The sequence below is a fragment of the Glandiceps talaboti genome, chromosome 17, assembly GCF_964340395.1.
Source record: "Glandiceps talaboti chromosome 17, keGlaTala1.1, whole genome shotgun sequence".
Classification (NCBI taxonomy): Eukaryota; Metazoa; Hemichordata; class Enteropneusta; family Spengelidae; genus Glandiceps; species Glandiceps talaboti.
Window position 1 is genome coordinate 375741 of NC_135565.1, and position 23118 is coordinate 398858.

At 36.5% G+C, this 23118-nt stretch overlaps 1 protein-coding gene across 1 annotated transcript; it reads left to right on the forward strand.

Moving 5' to 3' along the window:
• Positions 1 to 50: 50 nt before the first annotated feature.
• Positions 51 to 23058, forward strand: LOC144448333 (protein lin-7 homolog C). Its single transcript, XM_078138537.1, has 6 exons — positions 51 to 122; positions 956 to 997; positions 4250 to 4398; positions 12912 to 13121; positions 15812 to 15983; positions 22538 to 23058. Exons 1-5 carry the CDS (start codon positions 86 to 88, stop codon positions 15968 to 15970), a joined length of 597 nt encoding a protein of 198 aa, XP_077994663.1. The 5' UTR covers positions 51 to 85; the 3' UTR covers positions 15971 to 15983; positions 22538 to 23058.
• The last annotated feature ends 60 nt before the right edge of the window (positions 23059 to 23118 follow it).

Genomic DNA, 23118 nt, shown 5'->3' on the forward strand with positions numbered 1-23118 from the left:
ATTGATAAACAAATCCGAACATCACCGAAGCTTTCCGAAAGAAACGTCACTGTTTGGCGTGGTGTGTATTGTAGTACATAATATAATGGCGACACTCGGCGATCCCCTCACGTTGGAAAAAGGTAAGAATACCAGAATTACAGTGTGAAATTTGACGTGTATGTTAACACCACCGTAACAGACACGTCAACGTTGCATATCGTGTATATTGGCGACCACTGAAAACCTAAGAGTGTCGATGTCTCGTCGTGGCGTGTGTCATGACCTTCCGATTTGTAGTCACAACCTACAATGTACATTGAACAATGGTAAATGATCTCCTCGAAGGTTCGATGTGCAGTGTTTAGCCAGAACGCTTTTGCTAAATAGTGAAATAAATTTATCTCAGTATGACGTTCAAATAGTCATCGATTCCCAAAGTTATTGTAGATTTTGTAATCGGGTCAATGGTGAGTTTGCATTGCTCATGTACTACAGTGCAATGGTGCTTGTGAAGTTGTAGTTGTACCATTGTCGTATTAGTCCTGCTTGCAGTCGGGGCACGGTACGGGTCTAGATCACAGGGGCACGGTACGGGTCTAGATCACAGGGGCACGGTACGGGTCTAGATCACGTACAGGGGCACGTATTGTATTGCTTGGATTGCTGCTTTCTTAGGAAAATATCGTACATGTACAACGTACATTGTACTGGTTTAAATTGTTGCAGTTTGTATCAAAACCTAAATATTACACCAACATGTAAATTTTCGGTGATTTACATGATGTACCTGTAGTTTCAGTAAAAGCAAAGCTGCTTGTTTCACTTTAATTGTGTATATATATCATATACTTATAATTATGGTAATACAATGTACATTATGTACTTATAGAACTTAGAAGCAGCATACATGTATGTTGGATGTTCTATACATGTAAAACTAAAAAAATCACATTTTGTGTTCTGTTCCTTTTAGATGTCAGGCGTGCCATCGAGCTTCTGGAAAACCTACAGAAAAGTAAGTGTGTAATGAATTAATTGTACTTATGTTGTCCTAATACAAATATATTTACTGTTCAACTTCAATATATATAATGGCTGAAAATACGAAAGTATTCAAACTTTCATGAATGATTTGACTTGTATACTTTCAGAGACCTTCCCTCTGCACTGACTTACTTTCAGACCTCCCTCCTGCACTGACTTACTTTCAGAGACCTTCCCTCCTCCACTGACTTTCAGAGACCTTCCCCTCCTGCACTGACTTTCAGAGACCTTCCCTCCTGCACTGACTTACTTTCTGTTACTATACTGTTGAGATATGTGGTCTGCTGGTCATAACTCCTATTAACCTACATGCATAACTCCTATTAATAGGCGTTATGACCAGCTAACCGTGTATCTCAACAGTGCAGTAAACAGACTACATTTGTAGGTTAATAGGAGTTATGACACACGACTGATATACCAGGGCACAATACATTAAAGCAGGAAGTCGATATCAGGGCGTCGCTAGTCTAATTCCTATACAGTAGCGTTATGATTTGCACCTCCACTCACAGAAACCACATTAGCATCCAGACTAGGGCGTCACACCCAGCAAAAAGCCCTCATGGAGAACACTGGCTGCTATCCCAGTGCTTGGAGAACACTAGCTGCTATCCCAGTGCTTGGAGAACACTGGCTGCTATCCCAGTGCTTGGAGAACACTAGCTGCTATCCCAGTGCTTGGAGTACACTAGCTGCTATCCCAGTGCTTGGAGAACACTAGCTGCTATCCCACTGCTTGGAGAACACTAGCTGCTATCCCAGTGCTTGGAGAACACTAGCTGCTATCCCAGTGCTTGGAGAACACTAGCTGCTATCCCAGTGCTTGGAGAACACTAGCTGCTATCCCAGTGCTTGGAGAACACTAGCTGCTATCCCAGTGCTTGGAGAACACTAGCTGCTATCCCAGTGCTTGGAGAACACTAGCTGCTATCCCAGTGCTTGGAGAACACTAGCTGCTATCCCAGTGCTTGTTTTCACCTTTAAATGTTTCAGTTGCCTAAAATAGAGAAAGCTACATTTTTTGTAACTCTAACACTACATGTATATTTTATAGGTTGTTGGTCTTTATACTAGTCTTTGAATACACATTGTACTATAAATGTCATCAGCTCTGAAAGCATTGAGTACTTAAACTTGATGGATTGCTATATGGTGACCTTTGACCTAAGCACATAGCTGTATCATGCATACTTTATCTACAAGAAAAAGGGTGTACATGTACACATGTTAGAAGAGAGCAAATAAGTGAGATGTTTACATTTTCAATTATTTTTTTCATCAATAGAAGGAACCATATCAATGTTTACTTTTTATGGTAAATTTCTGTATAGCTAGCTGACTTCTCTTTCCTGTGGAAATCATTCTAAGTGCAAGATTTTTTAATAGACACAAAAAGTGTCTATCATACAAAAAAATAAAATCAACTGACATAATAAAAGCACTGGTCTCTGTCTATATAGAAATGATAACTACATGAAGTATTGTGATTTCTAATAATTAGCCAATACACACAGTTTATGTCTTACAAATGTACAATGTTAAAAAGTACAAATTATATGGTTGTAACGTACAGTAGTAATGTAACTCTACAGTTCTTTGCTAGCCAATACACACAGTTTATGTCATACAATGTTCATGTACAAATTATATGGTTGTAACGTAGTAATGTAACTCGACAGTTCTTTGCTAGCCAATACACACAGTTTATGTCATACAATGTTCATGTACAAATTATATGGTTGTAACGTAGTAATGTAACTCTACAGTTCTTTGCTAGCCAATACACACAGTTTATGTCATACAATGTTCATGTACAAATTATATGGTTGTAACATAGTAATGTAACTCTACAGTTCTTTGCTAGCCAATACACACAGTTTATGTCATACAATGTTCATGTACAAATTATATGGTTGTAACGTACAGTAGTAATGTAACTCTACAGTTCTTTGCTAGCCAATACACACAGTTTATGTCATACAATGTTCATGTACAAATTATATGGTTGTAACATAGTAATGTAACTCTACAGTCCTTTGCTAGCCAATACACACAGTTTATGTCATACAATGTTCATGTACAAATTATATGGTTGTAACATAGTAATGTAACTCTACAGTTCTTTGCTAGCCAATACACACAGTTTATGTCATACAATGTTCATGTACAAATTATATGGTTGTAACGTAGTAATGTAACTCTACAGTTCTTTGCTAGCCAATACACACAGTTTATGTCATACAATGTTCATGTACAAATTATATGGTTGTAACGTAGTAATGTAACTCTACAGTTCTTTGCTAGCCAATACACACAGTTTATGTCATACAATGTTCATGTACAAATTATATGGTTGTAACGTAGTAATGTAACTCTACAGTTCTTTGCTAGCCAATACACACAGTTTATGTCATACAATGTTCATGTACAAATTATATGGTTGTAACATAGTAATGTAACTCTACAGTTCTTTGCTAGCCAATACACACAGTTTATGTCATACAATGTTCATGTACAAATTATATGGTTGTAACGTAGTAATGTAACTCTACAGTTCTTTGCTAGCCAATACACACAGTTTATGTCATACAATGTTCATGTACAAATTATATGGTTGTAACGTAGTAATGTAACTCTACAGTTCTTTGCTAGCCAATACACACAGTTTATGTCATACAATGTTCATGTACAAATTATATGGTTGTAACGTAGTAATGTAACTCTACAGTTCTTTGCTAGCCAATACACACAGTTTATGTCATACAATGTTCATGTACAAATTATATGGTTGTAACGTAGTAATGTAACTCTACAGTTCTTTGCTAGCCAATACACACAGTTTATGTCATACAATGTTCATGTACAAATTATATGGTTGTAACGTAGTAATGTAACTCTACAGTTCTTTGCTAGCCAATACACACAGTTTATGTCATACAATGTTCATGTACAAATTATATGGTTGTAACGTAGTAATGTAACTCTACAGTTCTTTGCTAGCCAATACACACAGTTTATGTCATACAATGTTCATGTACAAATTATATGGTTGTAACGTAGTAATGTAACTCTACAGTTCTTTGCTTGCTTAGATATAACTCTACACAGTCCTTTCTGTGTAAAGTTTATCTGCAAGACCTGTCCTACAGTAACATTATTTGTATGTCTGGTAATAAATGACATGTAAAGTAACTTCAGTGAATTATTTGTCTTCTTGTAGCTGGACAGGTTCCCAGTCAGAAACTAGCTGCTTTACAGAAGGTGCTTCAAAGTGAGTTTTTCACTGCCGTTCGTGAAGTCTATGAACATGTCCACGAAACTGTTGATATATCAGGAAGTCCAGAGATAAGAGCTAATGCTACTGCCAAGGTGGGTGTGTTAACATGGTGACCTTCGACCTTAGAGTATGAACATAAAATCACCTTGTGAACTATAATCCATGGAATGTAAATTCTATAGTAGTGTCAAATTGGTAGCACAGTTGAACTGAACTTCTGTAGTGCTATAGCCATGAAGAAATGTGTGTGTGTGTGTGCACACGCACGCATGCACGCAGATGTGTGAGTGTGTGTGTATGTGTGTAAACGACTTACAGTCAAAAACCGCTAGACCAATTGGCTTGGTATTTGGTGGGACATCACTTAGGACATGTAGACGGAAAATTGATCACATCAGAGATGTGCGTTTTGGGTCAAAAAATGTGATTTTTGGTTAAAAAAATTTAAACTCCAAAACTACTGGGTAGATTGGCCTGAAATTTGGTGAAAATATTCTTTAGGAGTGTTACATAAGATTTATTCATGACATGACATGATGATTTCATTAGTGATGTGCAAATTAGGGCTAAATGTGTTTTTAGCACAACTGAACTGAGGTTCAGTAGTGCTATAGGGATCGCCCGGCGTCTGTCTGTCTGTGTGTGTGTGTGTGTAAACAACTTAAAGTCAAAAACTGCTGAACCGATTGCCATGATATTTGGTGGGTCCATTACCTTGGGTGTCTAGTTGGGAAATTGTTCAAATCAAAATGATCGCATCACAGGTGTGTGATTTGGGTCAAAAAATGTGATTTTCCTTCAAAATCTTCTTTGTTCTCAGTGAACACCATGAGGGGATGTGTTAGGTAACATTATATAATCACTGGGCAAAGTTCATATGCACATTCTAAATCCAGTTATTACAATAGGTTATGTAAATAAGACTGGTAAATATGCCCTTTCTTTCTTGGTGGAAATTTTACTAAGTTTGAAATGAAAATGATTGCAGCACGAGGGTGATCATTGATTTGGGTAAATGAACTGAGGTTCAGTAGTGCTATAGGGATCGCCCGGCGTCTGTCTGTCTGTCTGTCTGTGTGTGTGTGTGTGTATGTGTGTAAACAACTTAAAGTCAAAAACTGCTGAACCGATTGCCATGATATTTGGTGGGTCCATTACCTTGGGTGTCTAGTTGGGAAATTGTTCAAATCAAAATGATCGCATCACAGGTGTGTGATTTGGGTCAAAAAATGTGATTTTTGGTCAAAAAACTTAAACTCAGAAACTACTGGGCAGATTGGTGCAAAATTTGGTGGGAAGATTCTTTAGGGGGTGTAAAGTAAGATTTGTTCATGACATGATGATTCCATCAGTGATATGCAAATTAGGGCTAAAAATGTGTCTTTTTGGTTAAAAATCTATAATTCCAAAACTACTGAGCAGATTGGGCTGAAATTTGATGGGGATGCATCTAGGGATGTATGGACGAAGATATATTAAGCATACAATGATTCCATGAGTGATATGCAAATTAGGTGTAAGAATGTTCATTTTTGGTCAAAAACTTATATCTCAAAAAGTACTAGGTCAATGAGTCTGAAACTTGGCGAGATGTTTCTGAAACTGTTATTCTGCAGATTTTCTTCAAAATATTTTGACAAAATTGGCCCTAGCGACCATGACCACGCCCTTTAGCAACAACCAAATGGCAGTATATTTTTGGTCAAATAACAACATCATCTGGTAGGCAAGTGAGTAAACATTCAAAAAATGTGTGCAAATACCCTAGCAACCATGACCACGCCCATACCAACAGCCAAACAGTGGTGTATTTCACAAAGATAACAACAGGGTTTAATAGACAATTGAATAAACATTCAAAAAATGTATGTAAATTTGCATAGCAACAAGACCACACCCATAGCAACAGCCAAATAATCACGTATTTTGCAAAGATAACAGGAATAGAAAGACAAATGAATAAACATTCAAAAAATGTATACAAATACCCTAGTAACCATGACCACGCCCATGGCAACAGCCAAACGGTGGTGTATTTCACAAAGATAACAGTGGGGTTTAATAGACAAATGAATAAACATTCAAAAAATGTATGCAAATACCCTAGTAACCATGACCACGCCCATAGCAACAGCCAAACGGTGGTGTATTTCACAAAGATAACAATGGGGTTTAATAGACAATTGAATAAACATTCAAAAAATGTATTTAAATTTGCCTAGCAACAAGACCATGCCCATAGCAACAGCCAAATGATCACGTGTATTGCAAAGACAATATCAGGAATTCATACACAAGTGAACAAAAACATACATAAATGTATGCAAATATATCTAACAACATGACCACGCCCATAGCAACAGCCAAATGATAGCATTTATCGTAAAGATAGCAACATGGTTGGATAGGCAACTGTATAGTTATTCAGCAAATGAACACCTATTGTTAGCATGGACTAGCATATGAATAAACATTTAAAACTGTACAGTTGTGCTACAACGCCATTGGCGGTATTTTTATGGTCAAAAATCTGTAATTCCAAAACTACTCAGCAGATGTGGCTGAAATTTAATGGGGATGCATCTTGGGGTGTATAGATAAACAAATATTAAACATATAATGATCTTGTTAGTGATATGCAAATTAGGTGTAAAAATGTTAATTTTGGTCAAAAATTTAGATCTCAAAAAGTACTTCTGTCAATGTCAATGAGACTGAAACTTTGTGAGATGTTTTTAGAACTTAGAAGTGTTATTCTGCAGACTTTCTATAAAACATTTTCACACAATTGGCCCAAGCAACCATGGCCACACTCTTAGCAACAACCAAATGCCAATATATTTTGGTCAAATAACATCTGGTAAGCAAATGAGTAAACACTTTAAAAATGTATGCAAATATCCCAAGCAACCATGACCATGCCCATAGCAACAACCAACGGTGGTGTATTTCACTATAATAACGGATTCTTTAAAGACAAGTGAACAAACATTCAAAAAGTGTATGCAAATATGCCTAGCAACAAGACCACGCCCCTAGCAGCAGCCAAATGATAATGTATGGATGGTGGTTGCGTAGCAACAGAACATAGTACTGTGTAAATAATAATTTATTTTATAAAAGCCCTGAAGGAAAACTTGACACATTTCAACCTTTGTATTTAGTCCAGAGTAAAGTGATATACCTATGATAAATGAGACATTTAATTTTGGTTACTTCAAAATATCCATGTCAATTGTTTGATAGTTATCTGAGTATCTCAAACTTCAAAATATCCATGTCAGTTGTTTGATAGTTATCTGAGTATCTCAAACTTCAAAATATCCATGTCAGTTGTTTGATAGTTATCTGAGTATCTCAAACTTCAAAATATCCATGTCAGTTGTTTGATAGTTATCTGAGTATCTCAAACTTCAAAATATCCATGTCAGTTGTTTGATAGTTATCTGAGTATCTCAAACTTCAAAATATCCATGTCAGTTGTTTGATAGTTATCTGAGTATCTCAAAGTTCAAAATATCCATGTCAATTGTTTGATAGTTATCTGAGTATCTCAAAGTTCAAAATATCCATGTCAGTTGTTTGATAGTTATCTGAGTATCTCAAACTTCAAAATATCCATGTCAGTTGTTTGATAGTTATCTGAGTATCTCAAACTTCAAAATATCCATGTCAGTTGTTTGATAGTTATCTGAGTATCTCAAAGTTCAAAATATCCATGTCAATTGTTTGATAGTTATCTGAGTATCTCAAAGTTCAAAATATCCATGTCAATTGTTTGATAGTTATCTCAAACTTCCAAAATATCCATGTCAATTCTTTGATAGTTATCTCAAAGTTCAAAATATCCATGTCAATTCTTTGATAGTTATCTCAAAGTTCAAAATATCCATGTCAATTCTTTGATAGTTATCTGAGTATCTCAAAGTTCAAAATATCCATGTCAATTCTTTGATAGTTATCTCAAAGTTCAAAATATCCATGTCAATCCTTTGATAGTTATCTCAAAGTTCAAAATATCCATGTCAATCCTTTGATAGTTATCTCAAAGTTCAAAATATCCATGTCAATCCTTTGATAGTTATCTCAAACTTCCAAAATATCCATGTCAATTCTTTGATAGTTGTTAGTGTGGTGTCCAACTGTTCAATTATTCAAAGCAAGATAATTTGACCACTTATGTAATTTGACCACTTATATAATTTGCAGTGAAAATGTGGAGGGTTTAATGGTTGAAGGCTACAACACATTTCATTTTGTGAAGGTTCAGTTGTGCTATAGGCATGGCAAAGTGTCTGTCTGTCTGTGGATGTGTTTGTGTGTGTGTGTGTGTGTGTGTGTGTGTGTGTGTGTGTGTGTGTTTGCGTGTGTGTGTGTTTGCGTGTGTGTAAACAACTTAAAGTCAAAAACTACCTGACCGATTGCTTTGATATTTGGTGGTCATGTTACTTCTGGTGTCTAGTTGGGAAATTGTTCAAATGAAAATAATTGCATCAGAGATGGGGGTTTTGGGTCAAAAAACTCCAAAACTACTGGGCAGATTGGCATGAAATTTGATTGTAACATTCTTAGATGTGGGTAAATTAAGATTTGTTCATGGCATAATGATTCCCCTGGTAATATGCAAATTAGGGCTAAAAATGTGTCTTTTTGGTCAAAAACCTATAATACGCCGTATTCCGGTTATCGAAGAAGCCCCGAAAAGATAAAAGATATGATTGTTTGGCCACTAGGGGCGCTGTTTTAGAACCGGAAGTGAGGGCCAGAATTGTAGAGCATTGTTGCAAAGCATAGAGTCTATAGGCATCGTAACCACTGACTAAAGATTTTCTGTCATTCCCCGTAACTTTACGCTATAATATTGCATTATCGCCCATCAAATAACGAAATAGCAAATTAACCTCTTGTTCTCCTAATATTTTGCGTAAGTTTGGCTCTGCAATTCGACCGTGAGGAAAACCCAAAAGTAGCAACATTTTGAAACGGGTAGTACACTGACATCTCACTCACGTTTTCAGTGTGACCTCGTCCATTTGCGTTACCGTTGGAGAAATTGTAGCGATTGCTTCCAGTCAAACATCGGAACGGGAAAAGGTACAAAAACAGAGGAAAGAACCCTCAAAATCACAATATACGCTACAGTTATTGCAGCTTGTATAAAACCAATCTGATTAAAATCCGATGTAGATGTCGGCTAATCGTTCATTGCTATTTTACTTTCGTTATTGTGCCTGAATTGACCTTCGTGGTACATGTTTGATCGCCTCCTCTACCGATCAGGACAAAAACGTAAACATGTACCACGAAGGTCAATTCAGGCAAAATAACGAAGGTAAAATAGCAATGAACGATCAGCCGACATCTACATCGGAGTTTAATCAGATCGGTATAAGACATGGTATGATGAGTGAACCACGTAAACGTTACATGGAAGGCCGATTCATTGAAGGGGTGGGCGGTGTGGTACATCAATAACAATATTTATGATTCGTTGCCGACTTCAATGGGTTTTTTTATACACTGATGGTCCTGAATGAAGAATAGCAAGCTAAAAAAAGTGTGATAGTAAAGATGAGTATATCAATACAAATATGTTTATGCCAACTTAAGCTTATAACCAGTACATGAAATGTTTTTTTTCCGGACAAAGTTTTATGATTTCACCCGTGGTGCTACACCACTGTTCTAATAAACAAGAAAGGCCTAAGTATGCGGCGACATCAGTTACAATATAAACATGTGGCTTGGTAATTGTCGACCGAACTCTCAATATTGCAATGACTGTAGCTGGAAGCTGTTCAATCTGATTAAAATCCGATGTAGATGTCGGCTAATCGTTCATTGCTATTTTACCTTCGTTATTTTGCCTGATATTGTTTTTCTTGGTACATGTTTACATTTTTTAGCCTGATCGTAGAGGAGGCGACATGTACCAAGAAGGTCAATTCAGGCAAAATAACGAAGGTAAAATAGCAATGAACGATCAGCCAACATCTACATCGGATTTTAATCAGATTGGAAGCTGTTGTCAGATTTGTAATTTTCTAATCGTTCTTTTGTCAAGCAACAGACACCAGTAAGGTAAAGAAATATGTTTATCATGTCTACATCGGGTATATTTCGAAGGTCCTCCGTCCAACTTTCAATGTTTCCGCTGTCGATTAGTTCTATCTTTTGATGCTTGACGTACATCCACTATTCGTCTCCTCTTCCGTTCTCTCAGAAATTTATCATTTTCTAGTGTTTCAAGACCAAGGTTGACAGCATTTCTGGCGATATCTAGTAGATTTAGAAGTAGTAATTTTCCACTCTTTTATGAATGCACGCGGAGTTCTTTTACGCCCATTTTGTTGACAGCTTCATACATCGCCATACTATTAGATGCCATGACGAAAATTCTGGCCCTCACTTTGTCAGATATGGTGTGCCCTCTCGCGATACTTTCCTGCGAAACAACCGGAAGTTCGATAACCGGAATACGCCGTATTCCAAAACTACTCAACAGATTGGGGTGAAATTTAACAGGGATGCATCTGTGGGTGTATAGATGAAAATGTATTAAGCATATAATGATGTCATCAGTAATATGCAAATTAAGTGGGAAAATGTGAATTTTGGTCAAAAATTTATATCTCAAAAAGTACTTGGTCAATGTGATGAAACTTGGTGAGATGTTTCTAAACGTGGTATTCTGCAGATTTTCTTCAAAATAATTTGACACAATTGGCCCTAGCAACCATGACCACGCCCTTAGCAACAACCGAATGGCAGTATATTTTGCTAAAATAACAACATCATCTGGTAGGCAAGTGAGTAAACATTCAAACAAGTATGCAAATATCCCTAGTAACATGACCACACCCATAGCAACAACCAAATGGCAGTATATTTTGCTCAAATAACATCATCTGGTAGGCACGTGAGTAAACATTCAAAAAAGTATGCAAATAACCCAAGCAACCATGACCACACCCATAGCAACAGCCAAACATCTGTGTATTTCACAAAGATAAGAGGGATTAATAGACAATTGAACAAACATTCAAAAAATGTATGTAAATTTGCCTAGCAACAAGACCACACCCATAGCAACAACCAAATAATCATATATATTGCAAGATAACAGGAATTGAAAGACAAATGAATAAACATTCAAAAAATGTATGCAAATGTGCCTAGCAACAAGACCAAGCCCATAGCAACAGCCAAATGATCACGTATATTGAAAAGATAATATCAGGAATTCATACACAAGTGAACAAAAACAGTCAAAAATGTATGCAAATATATCTAGCAACATGACCACGCCCATAGGAACAGCCAAATGATAGCATATATCATAAAGATAGCAACATGGTTGGATAGGCAACTGGATAGTCATTCAACAAATGAACACCTATTGTTAGCATGGACTAGCATATGGATAAACATTTACTGTACAGTTGTGCTACAACACCATTGGCGGTATTTTTTTATTAGGTCGAAGGCTACAACAGTCCATTTTGTGTCATTAGGTCGAAGGCTGCAACAGATTTTGCTTAATTAGGTCAAAGGCTGCAACACATTTCATTTTGCTTTATTAGGACGATGGCTGCAACACATTATTTTGCTTTATCATTAAAGCTATTGTAATGCGAGTTAGTAGTATTTGTGCAAACAGATAACCAACAATGCATCTCTGAAAATTGTTAAAATACCAAAAATAAGACATTGTACATATACATGTTAATTAGGAGTTGGTTGTATCCTGAGGTTGTGCAGCAACACAATTTGGGCATGTTAAGACTAAACTAATGAGTTAAAGTTCACAATTTAATGTTTTTAGTTAATTTTAGGGTACAGACTCAAAATTCAATTGGAGTAACCATAGTAACCATACAATGTACACAACTATACAGATACATTTGAGATTCAATACACCTTGTCACTTGATGTATATAATATCTACAGATACATTTGCCCACAGGAGATTCAATACACCTTGTCACTTGATGTATATAATATCTACAGATACATTTGCCCACAGGAGATTCAATACACCTTGTCACTTGATGTATATAATATCTACAGATACATTTGACCACAGGAGATTCAATACACCTTGTCACTCAATGTATATAATATCTACAGATACATTTGCCCACAGGAGATTCAATACACCTTGTCACTCAATGTATATAATATCTACAGATACATTTGCCCACAGGAGATTCAATACACCTTGTCACTCAATGTATATAATATCTACAGATACATTTGCCCACAGGAGATTCAATACACCTTGTCACTCAATGTATATAATATCTACAGATACATTTGACCACAGGAGATTCAATACACCTTGTCACGTGATGTATATAATATCTACAGATACATATAATATACATATATATATTATAAATCATTGTACAAAACAGTTTCAAAATATGTTCCAGGTGCAACTAGTGCAGATTTAATGAATTTGATTAAAATCATCCGTGCTGCAATGACAGTGTCATTGATGTTTGTTTGTTTGTTTGTTTATTTGTTTATTTGTGGTTAGAGGAGTGAGATATGATTATTAATTATTAATTATTATTGTAATAAACATGTTATAATTTAATAGGCTACAGTTGCCGCATTTGCTGCCAGTGAAGGTCATGCCCATCCCCGTGTAGTAGAATTACCCAAGACGGACGAAGGACTTGGTTTTAATGTGATGGGTGGTAAAGAACAGAATTCACCAATCTATATTTCACGTATTATACCTGGAGGTGTTGCTGATAGACACGGTGGATTGAAACGTGGTGATCAATTACTCTCGGTCAATGGAGTGGTAAGTTATGAAAAGACACAAGATAGTATAGTTTGGCCACTAGATGATTAATTACTTTGTCAGAGTAGTAAGATAGTTAAAAAACAACAAAGTTTGTATAGTTTGGCCACTAGGAGTTCACAAGAAAGAATGGGCTACAGACAATACTGTCTCCTTTGACAAATCATTTTCACAGCAAGAAATTTTTAGCACAACTTCACTGAACTAGGTTCAGTAGGGCTATAGGCATGGTGAAGTGTGTGTGTGTGTAAACAACTTAAAGTCAAAAACTGCCTGACCGATCGCCTTTGATGGGGACATTACTTAGGGCGTGTAGATGGGAAAGTTTTGGGTCAAAAACATGATTCGTAGTGTGAGAAAATGCGATGCATTGTTTTATTGATGCAATGAAATCATTAAATCTTTAAATGGGCTACTTCACATCTCAATGTCAGTGGTATCAAGATTAATCTCCGGTTCATTCATGCTACAGACATGATAGAGAGTCTTGCTTGGCACAAAAAGCATGATTTTTGGTTGAAAAACTCAAAAACTACTGGGCAGATCGGCCTGAATTTTGGTGGGAACATTCTTAAAAGAATTGTTCATGACATGATGATCATATGCAAACTGAATGCCTTACATAAGGGCAATCTTGAGTTTTTAGCACAACTGAACTGATAAGGTTCAGTAGTGCTATACATACATGTTGGCATGGCAAAGTGTCTGTCTGTCTGTCTTTGTGTGTGTGTATGTTTGTGTGTGTGTGTAAACAGCTTAAAGTCAAAAACCACTGGACCGATTGCTTTGATATTTGGTGGTCATGTTACTTCGGGTGTCTAGTTGGGAAATTATTCAAATAAAAATGGTCACATCAGAGAGATGTGCGTTTTGGGTCAAAAAATGTGATTTTTGGTCAAAAAACTTAAACTTAAAAACTACTGGGCAGATTTGCCTGAAATTTCGTGGGAACATGTTTAGGGGTGACTAAATTAGGATTTGTTCATGGCATGTTACTTTCAGCAATATGCAAATTAGGGCTAAAAATGTGTCTTTTTTATCAAAAATCTCTAATTCCAAAACTACAGAGCAGATTGGGCTGAAATTTAATGGGGTGCATATTGGAGTATATAGATGAAGGAAATATTAAGCATATAACTCATGGGTGATATGCAAATAAAATGTGAATTTTGGTCAAAATTTTATATCTCAAAATGTACTTTGTCAATGAGACTGAAACTTGGTGAGATGTTACTAGAAGTGTTATTCTGCAGATTTTCTTCAAAACATTTTGACAAAATTGGCCCTAGCAACCATGATCCACACCCTTACCAACAACCAAATGGCAATATATTTTGGTCAAATAGCATCATCTGGTAGGCAATTGAGTAAACATTCAAAAAATGTATGCAAATACCCTAGCAACCATGACCGCGCCCATAGCAACAGCCAAACAGTCGTGTATTTCACAAAGATAACAACAGGGATCAATAGACAATTGAATAAACATTCCAAAAATGTATGTAAATTTGCCTAGCAACAAGACCACGCCCATAGCAACAGCCAAATAATCACGTATATTGCAAAGATAACAGGAATAGAAAGACAAATGAATAAACATTCAAAAAATGTATGCAAATGTGCCTAGCGACAAGACCACGCCCATAGCAACAGCCAAATGATAGCATATATCATAAAGATAGCAGCATGGTTGGATAGGCAACTGTATAGTCATTCAGCAAATGAACACCTATTGTTAGCATGGACTAGCATATGAATAAACATTTTAAAAACTGTACAGTTGTGCTACAACGCCATTGGCGTATTTTTTTTTCTTGGCTTTACAATGAGCGCGGAGTTCACAAACAGGTGAAATATTTATCATCGTTTCAATTTCGTCAAATATGGACTTATCATTTTCAAATTTCACACACTGATGCGCAAATGAATAAAGAGAAATCGTGTCTTTTTAGATTTTCGATTAGAAGTTTAGGAAGTATTATATTGACCTCGAACCGTCTCCTTTTTACCGTGTTCTTTTCCGATTTCTCTCGATAACAAACTACCGCTGTTTGTTGCAAGGCTTGTACATAATCATTTATCTAGCTCTGTATCTCAGGATATAAATACACTCTCACATATTTATCAAGTGTAATAATCTATAATTTATACCCAAATGTGTGTGGTCAAAATATGGAAAATAGACCAAGCCTCGCCTAGCCTAAGAAGAAAATTTCGTGACAATGTATCAATAATGGTGACCTATACATTGACCTCTATAAAATTAGTGTACAGTGAGGGTGCGCCACTCAACAAAATCTTGACAATTTTCCTGTAGTGATTAAAGGAATGTGTAAACTCATGGTGGGACAGAAGTAAGTTCAACACACACATGCCATATCCCGGGTATGTAGGGGATCACAAAAGCCGAGTGAAGTTGAGGATGGCAAGCTTTCCTGTGCTGAGAATAGGAGGCGTACGGGCATTTGAACAACATTTTTGACAATTAACTTTCATTGGGACTTGACGAATCACAGATATAGAGCTAAATTTCTTGCATAAATCCTTACGGAAGGCATTCAGTTTAAATCTGGTTTATTAACACTCATGTACTACTGTATGTTATGATTTGTTGTAGATTTTCAACCTACATAGCATTCCTTTCTTTGATAGTTTGTAATGGATTCAAATATTCCTTGTTTTTCTTGCAGTCTGTTGAAGGTGAACATCATGAAAAAGCTGTTGATTTATTAAAAGCAGCTCAAGGTACTGTCAAATTGGTTGTACGCTATACGCCAAAAGTACTGGAAGAGATGGAAGCTAGATTTGATAAACAACGTATGGCACGGAGACGTCAACAACAACAATGAATGTGAAACCATGGTAAGCTATTTGAATTGTTCATTCTTTGATAAATCTAATTACTGCTTTCTGATATGCTTCCACTGTTACAGTGGCTTTTGGTATAAGAGCAAGCTTTTCACAAGGTTTTGTTTTAATTGGGTCTAAAAAAAAAGAGACAAAAATGGCACCATGTGCTAACAATGAATATGTTGTCACAACTTGTGAAACCATTGTAAATAGATTACTGTAAACCTGGAAATGTTCGCGTAAGATTTATTTTCGCTAATTTCGCGAAAATAAGTAGTAGCGAAAATATATATTTCTGCATAATGCAATGTACCAGTATGGTTATTAGTGAAAATTAATCTTTGTGAACTACATGAAGACTGTAAAATCGCAAAATTTTCTAGTCGTGAAAATATGCAGGTTTACAGTATTTAATCAATAAACCACCTCCTGGTGATGGTATACCAAGAGGTTTGGACCAGTTGTCTACTTAATCAATAAACCACCCCCTGGGGATGGTATACCAGGAGGTTTGGACTAGTTGTCTATTTAAAGGTACGACTGCCTGGGCCTGGGACCCTACTTTGCATATGACTGACTGTATGTTTGGAGGTGGAGTACTTGTGATACTTACTGGCAAGTAAACATTCCCTATCTGGGTTGTTCACATGCAAATGCCACATATTTGAATAATCCTGAGTGACACACAATCTAAACAGCTGTTTGCAGGGGAATTTGTCTCAGTTTGAAAGATTTTTTCATTCTATGAAACAAACAGACTGATTTTCAACTAATTTGTGTATCAAGTTACCATCCTACGACATTCACAAAACAATTTGTACATGATACATGACCCGTGTGTTTCTCGGAGACCCAGAAGCTAGTGCTCTGTACAGCAGTTTGAATTTCCCGCATTTGCATAGATTAGCCATAATCCTCTTTATATAGGGCAGTTCACCCCCTGGGGATGGTATACCAAGGGGTTTCCAGTGAACGAAATATATGTAGGGAGTTGGCCATACGAATTCACTGTCACTGTAAAATTCATTCAAATTTTAATTTGCTATTTCAACCAACTTCGGTTGTCATTTCGCGATAAAATTACAATTAGTTTTGAAAGGGGGTAGATTTTCAATGATTTCGCACGATAAAAGCTTATGTTGTGTAGTTTTCGAAAAGCACGCCCGGTGGGAAAGTCGCCCAACAGTCAATCTCACGCCATTGCTGTACTACGTGGCACTTGATTCTGGCGGGGGTGTCTCTTGAAAACGGGAATAGCCAAGGGTGAGCCAATCAAGTGAGACCTTTCAAACCTAGCTAAAATTATAGCCAATAAAATTAGCTGTAAGATGATATGTGCAGTGATGATCGTAATTGTTACCAGTACAACTTACAGCCTACATGTACATTGCCATGTGGTACTGCTAACACAGTTACGTGTTTCGTGTTTGGGGGGACATTTCTAAATACATGAAATCAGTTATTGAATGTGTAGTGGATATTAGTATTCAGTTTGAAAAATTAAAATCCTGAACTTTATTTTACTAATGGTTTTGTCATTTCTTAGTTACTATAAGACCGACTGTATCACGTTTATGTCAACCCAGAAGTACATAGACATGAAAATAGACTAAGCGGCTTTTACATGTAATTAGTAACGAAATTTTACTTTAACTGTTGATAACCTTCAAATTTATTTATTTTCCTGTTGTAAATACATTCTAATGTACCCTAAAGACGAAACTATAGTATAGAGACTTGCTGTATGGGAAGGTAATTTTTTTGTCTTTAGAACAGGGTTCGCACGGTCCTGGAAAACCCTGGAAAACCCTGGAATTTCAAACCCTCCCTGGAAAGCCCTGGTAAACCCTGGAAAAATGCGCCCTACCCCTGGAAAACCCTGGAAAATGATCATGTATAATCGATCAATTAATATTGACGATCGTCATGTCTGTGCTCGAGCCACCCATTCATATGATTCTGAATCTCGTAAATGTGAAATTGCGAAAATATTTTCAAAGTCTTTCGCCACGCCGATTGAGCCCAGACAGTCAAGCGATCGTTCCACGAGACACTTTGCCCCACAGACCGTGCCTATTACTAGTATTAGTTGAATGGGCGCCGCAGTGTTTCTTTTGATCTTGCATATATTGCTACTCCATACATCTCCCCGTCGTCATTTCAGGGACATTATATTGTAACAGTCCCGGCCGCGCCGGGGTAACATGTACAGTAGGTCTGTTAACAAGATTATCATAACACTGTAGCGAGTACTAGTATCAACGCATCATCAACCTCGATTAGAAATTGTTACAAGTTCGGCGCACTAGTCGACTGATACTACAAGATAGGGCTAGGGCCTAGAGAAGTGCAGTTGAATTTCCGGGTTGTGGAAGTACAGTTGTGACTTTTATTTCGTAGATAAATGGGTATTTGTGTTACATGTTCTAAAAGAATAACTACTGTTTTATGTTGTCGGTACAGTAACATTCGTCAATGGTCAAGTTGAGTTGAAATCGCGATGTTCCGCAACTCGTGGCATCCGTACATAAACATCAAGACGCAAGCGATGAATGTATTCAGTTATTCATAGCTCGAAATTTCGTTACGTAAATGACGTTTTTATTCAAAATTTTGAAGAAAAAAATTATTTTAGGTGGCTTATAAATCTAGTAACATCAAACCATACAATAACGAGGACAAACTTTAGTTTTTGATTTATTTTTCTGGATATGTCTGAATTAGACTGACGAATGCTGCGACTCAATCTTACACGATCAATGCACCAGCTTGACGAAACGGCTGCTTAGGGGGTAGGACAGAGGTTTCTCCGTTAATCTTAGCGTGTAAACGTGGTTTTGAAACCAATATCTTGCATAGTGTCGATTGTCTTTAAAATGTTTTGTGACATATTATGGGAACTGTTGTTGATTTTTCTCGTCCACATCAGACAATTAGATGTCATTCAAAAAATATACTTTAGTGTCAACACCCCTGGAAAATGTCCAAAATCAATATGAATACCCCTGGAAAACTGACGAAAACCCCCTGGAAAGTCCTGGAATTTTGTTTTGCTTTAAGTGTACGAACCCTGTAGAAATGCTATAGTCAGATTAATGTGTACTAGAAATGTTATGTAAAATATCTGCTAGAGATAAGACCACATCATATCTTATTACTCCCCCCCCCCCCCCCCCCCCCATCCCAAATTAAGATAAAATACTTTAACAAAGAAGAAGCTCCAAAACAGAGAAAAGAACAAAATTACGGTAAAGACATAAAAGGCCAAGGTCCAACTAGGCTATGTGCCCACGCTACGGAAGTAGGTTTGCGCATGTGCAACGGAATACGTTTGTTTATCTGGGAGGAGCATTTGGTAAATCCGACCCAGGTAGTTTACCATTAAGTGTCTTATCATGCTTTGTGTAACTTGTAAGCCTAATTGACAACTGGCCAACGGTTTTTACTAGACAAATTTGAAACAAATTGTGGGTCAGTTTGACGGTAAACCTGCTATATTGGCTACCAAACTTAGTTAACGTCAGTTATTTCTACTCATGTTGCATCACTATATATTTACAAACAGTATATATGAAATATGAGAGCCATGTGAAACTTTTTCAGTGCAAAATGGGATGAAGACATGAGGGCAAAGTCAGTGCTCCTTACAGCAGTTTGAATTTCCTGCATATGCATACATTACCCATAATCCTCTTTATATAGTGGACCTTGGCCTTAAAGCACAAACAACTACAAAGAAAACAACCGAAGACAGTTCAATTGGAACACAGGATTTCAAAGTATGGGGTTTGGAAAAGTGAATTAGAAGTAGAGCAAAAACTAAGAGAGATGAAGAGAAGTGAACAAGTGAAAGCACTTAATAAAGACCAGATTCAATTTCATGTTGACATTTTAAAGACAATACTTGTAAACAAAATGCTAAAGAAGTGGCAGGATCAGGGGAAAAACTGACAATATCACAATTTGCACAGAATCTAAAGATTATCGCTTGTACAACAGGTGACCTACCAAATTTTGTTGATGATATTAATAACAATTTGAAGGTACTAGATAATAACAACACAACAAATAGCTGACTAGTAAGAGAGAGAAGAAAAGAAAAACAAGAACATGCACAGGACGTATCAGTTTTGAATTACACAAACAACACAATGTGGCATGCATTTTGCCTATAGATGAAGATGACTAGTTTGCTGGTCATTGAAGCTTCTTGTACCCCATCTGTTATCAGTGTCCATTTTCTTGCAAGGAATATCGTCATGCTAATTCTTTTAAATGGCCAATGTTGCAACAGTTGACCCCAAATTTATCTTAAAGGAAATTCATGTTGAACCTTGAGACTCTATAAGCTTGTTCAGTGAGAATTATTGATGAAGAAGAGAAGTCATACATAGCAATCAAGAACAAATACTTTTTCATTAAATTTCAGTGTGGGGGGGGGGGGGTGCCTAGTGATCTTCTGAACTATTCTCTATGATGATGTGAGGTTTGCATACATTTAAATTCACAGTCATTCACTGTCTGAGATAAAATTAATATCATACGTATGAGACAATGAATTACAAGTATGTAAATTCATATTGAATTCAATTGATACTAGTGTTGAAAATTAAACACTTTGAAAAGTAGAAAAATTACTTAATTATAAGCTGTACTGTAATGATTGAAGTGTTTAGAACTACATTCAGGTGTTATTGGTGTGTCTATCAAATTTCATCAAAGTACCATGTACGGTTTTTGAATTACAGTCATTTGATTGTTGCATCGTAGGGATATTTGCCTATACTATACGGTGCGATTTATCAAATCACATCTTTGGGATTTGCAACTTGAAACAGTACAACTATATCAAGTATTGATTATTGGATCAAATTCCAAGGAAATATCTTGTATAATTATAAAGTTACAGTCTTCTGAATGTTGCAAAAAATGACAGATTTGTCAGTGCTGCACCAAAACACCTATTTAAAATTAATATAACTAATATATGCACTCACTATCACTCGTGCATACATTTCGTTCACTGGTCAAAACTGAATGGCATACCATCCCAGGGGATGGTTTATCGCTATTATAATATCTTATACCTGAATGGCATACCATCCCAGGGGATGGTTTATCGCTATTATAATATCTTATACATGAGTGGCATACCATCCCAGGGGATGGTTTATCGCTATTATAATATCTTATACATGAGTGGCATACCATCCCAGGGGATGGTTTATCGCTATTATAATATCTTATACATGAGTGGCATACCATCCCAGGGGATGGTTTATCGCTATTATAATATCTTATACATGAGTGGCATACCATCCCAGGGGATGGTTTATCGCTATTATAATATCTTATACATGAGTGGCATACCATCCCAGGGGATGGTTTATCGCTATTATAATATCTTATACCTGAGTGGTATACCATCCCAGGGGATGGTTTATCGCTATTATAATATCTTATACCTGAGTGGTATACCATCCCAGGGGATGGTTTATCGCTATTATAATATCTTATACCTGAATGGCATACCATCCCAGGGGATGGTTTATCGCTATTATAATATCTTATACATGAGTGGCATACCATCCCCAAGGGATGGTTTATCACTATTATAATATATTATACTTGTATATTGAAAATATTGAAATCAAGATAAGAACTAACGTTTTCTTGTTTCGATTGCGCCCCTGTGACTAATTTGCATAACAATAACGCTGCTTTCAAGACAGCTGATCTGGCATGGCGTCGACCATGAGCGCCGTGCAGCGACTGGATTTATTTTATCTGCGCCTCATTTCTAGGGATAATCTGTACATTGATCAGCTCATTAAAAGTATAAAGTTATGAATAAACTGCATATTTGACTCGAGGTATAAACTTGAAGTGGTTTATTGAATACAGCATGCTTCGTGCATATCCGGCCAGCTTCGCAATTCAGTGGAGTGAGAAGATAGACATGTCGGAGGATTGATATATTTACAATGTATCTACTGGAAGTTAGACTTTCAGGCTTTGGGGTAATTTCCCACTCGGATTGATGACTGATACTCTAAGACAGGATCCCAGACACATTTCTATTTAGATTAATGGTAATTCAGTCAGTGTAAGCGTCATTTGCAGAGATTGAATATATTAAAGTATATATATGCATACATGGCCCAACCCACCGCTTAATGTAATCTCAATGGAATGTCTGGTCTGAAAATGATATTTGCTAGACTGTTCGGGCAAGCCCTCACTGCGAACTTCGTTCGCTTATAGTATCGAAAGAAAGCCCGAACGTCTAGCAGCAAGACTATCAGAGCTCTTGATTTGCGGCATCAATGTAGTGGTATAATATAATACCAAGTGTAGCATTGTCACAACTAAGATATTATCAGCTTTGATTGACCAGCACCTCTCACATTTATGTGTCTGTCTGTCTCTGTCTGTCTGTCTCTCTGTGTCTGTGTCTGTTGGTTTGTAATATTACTGAAGATGACTCAAAATCAAAACAGGTCAATGTGTTATACATTATGTTGCCATAGTAATTGTTACGAGTATTTTTATCCTTTATCCTACAGAGTGAAGAGACGTTGAGAGGAAAGAAGATAACAAATAAAATAAAACAAAATATTGAAATAATATGATAATTAGTCAAGAAAGGCCGGTATCCTAAATGATAAATATACTCACAAGTTAAAAAAAAGAAGTAAGTTTAAGAATTTAAATTATACAGAAATTGAAAAAGACAAAAATAATGTTAGTGTGATAAGTCTTATTTGATATATTAATTCTTGAGGTCAGTTAATCCCTTTAGTCCAAACTAAAGAGTGCAGTGTTCTGCCAAGAAATCCATGTTATACATGTCAGTTGCAATCCATCACACACTGACAGGCAGTTTAATACAAACTCACCCCTCCAGTCTTAAAGTAAGTCACATGAAAACATGACAATGTCATCAGATTTATATCAACCCTCCAATAACATTAAACTGTGCTGTTGTGGTAGGAAAGGAATAATATCATACTAAAGAAAGGTACAAGACTTACCATATATACATACATTGGAGGGAAAAATTGACCACATGTATAGTTACTGAACTATGCAATCATGTATGGTGGGAGTACACCAACTATCATGTATGGTGGGAATACACCAACTA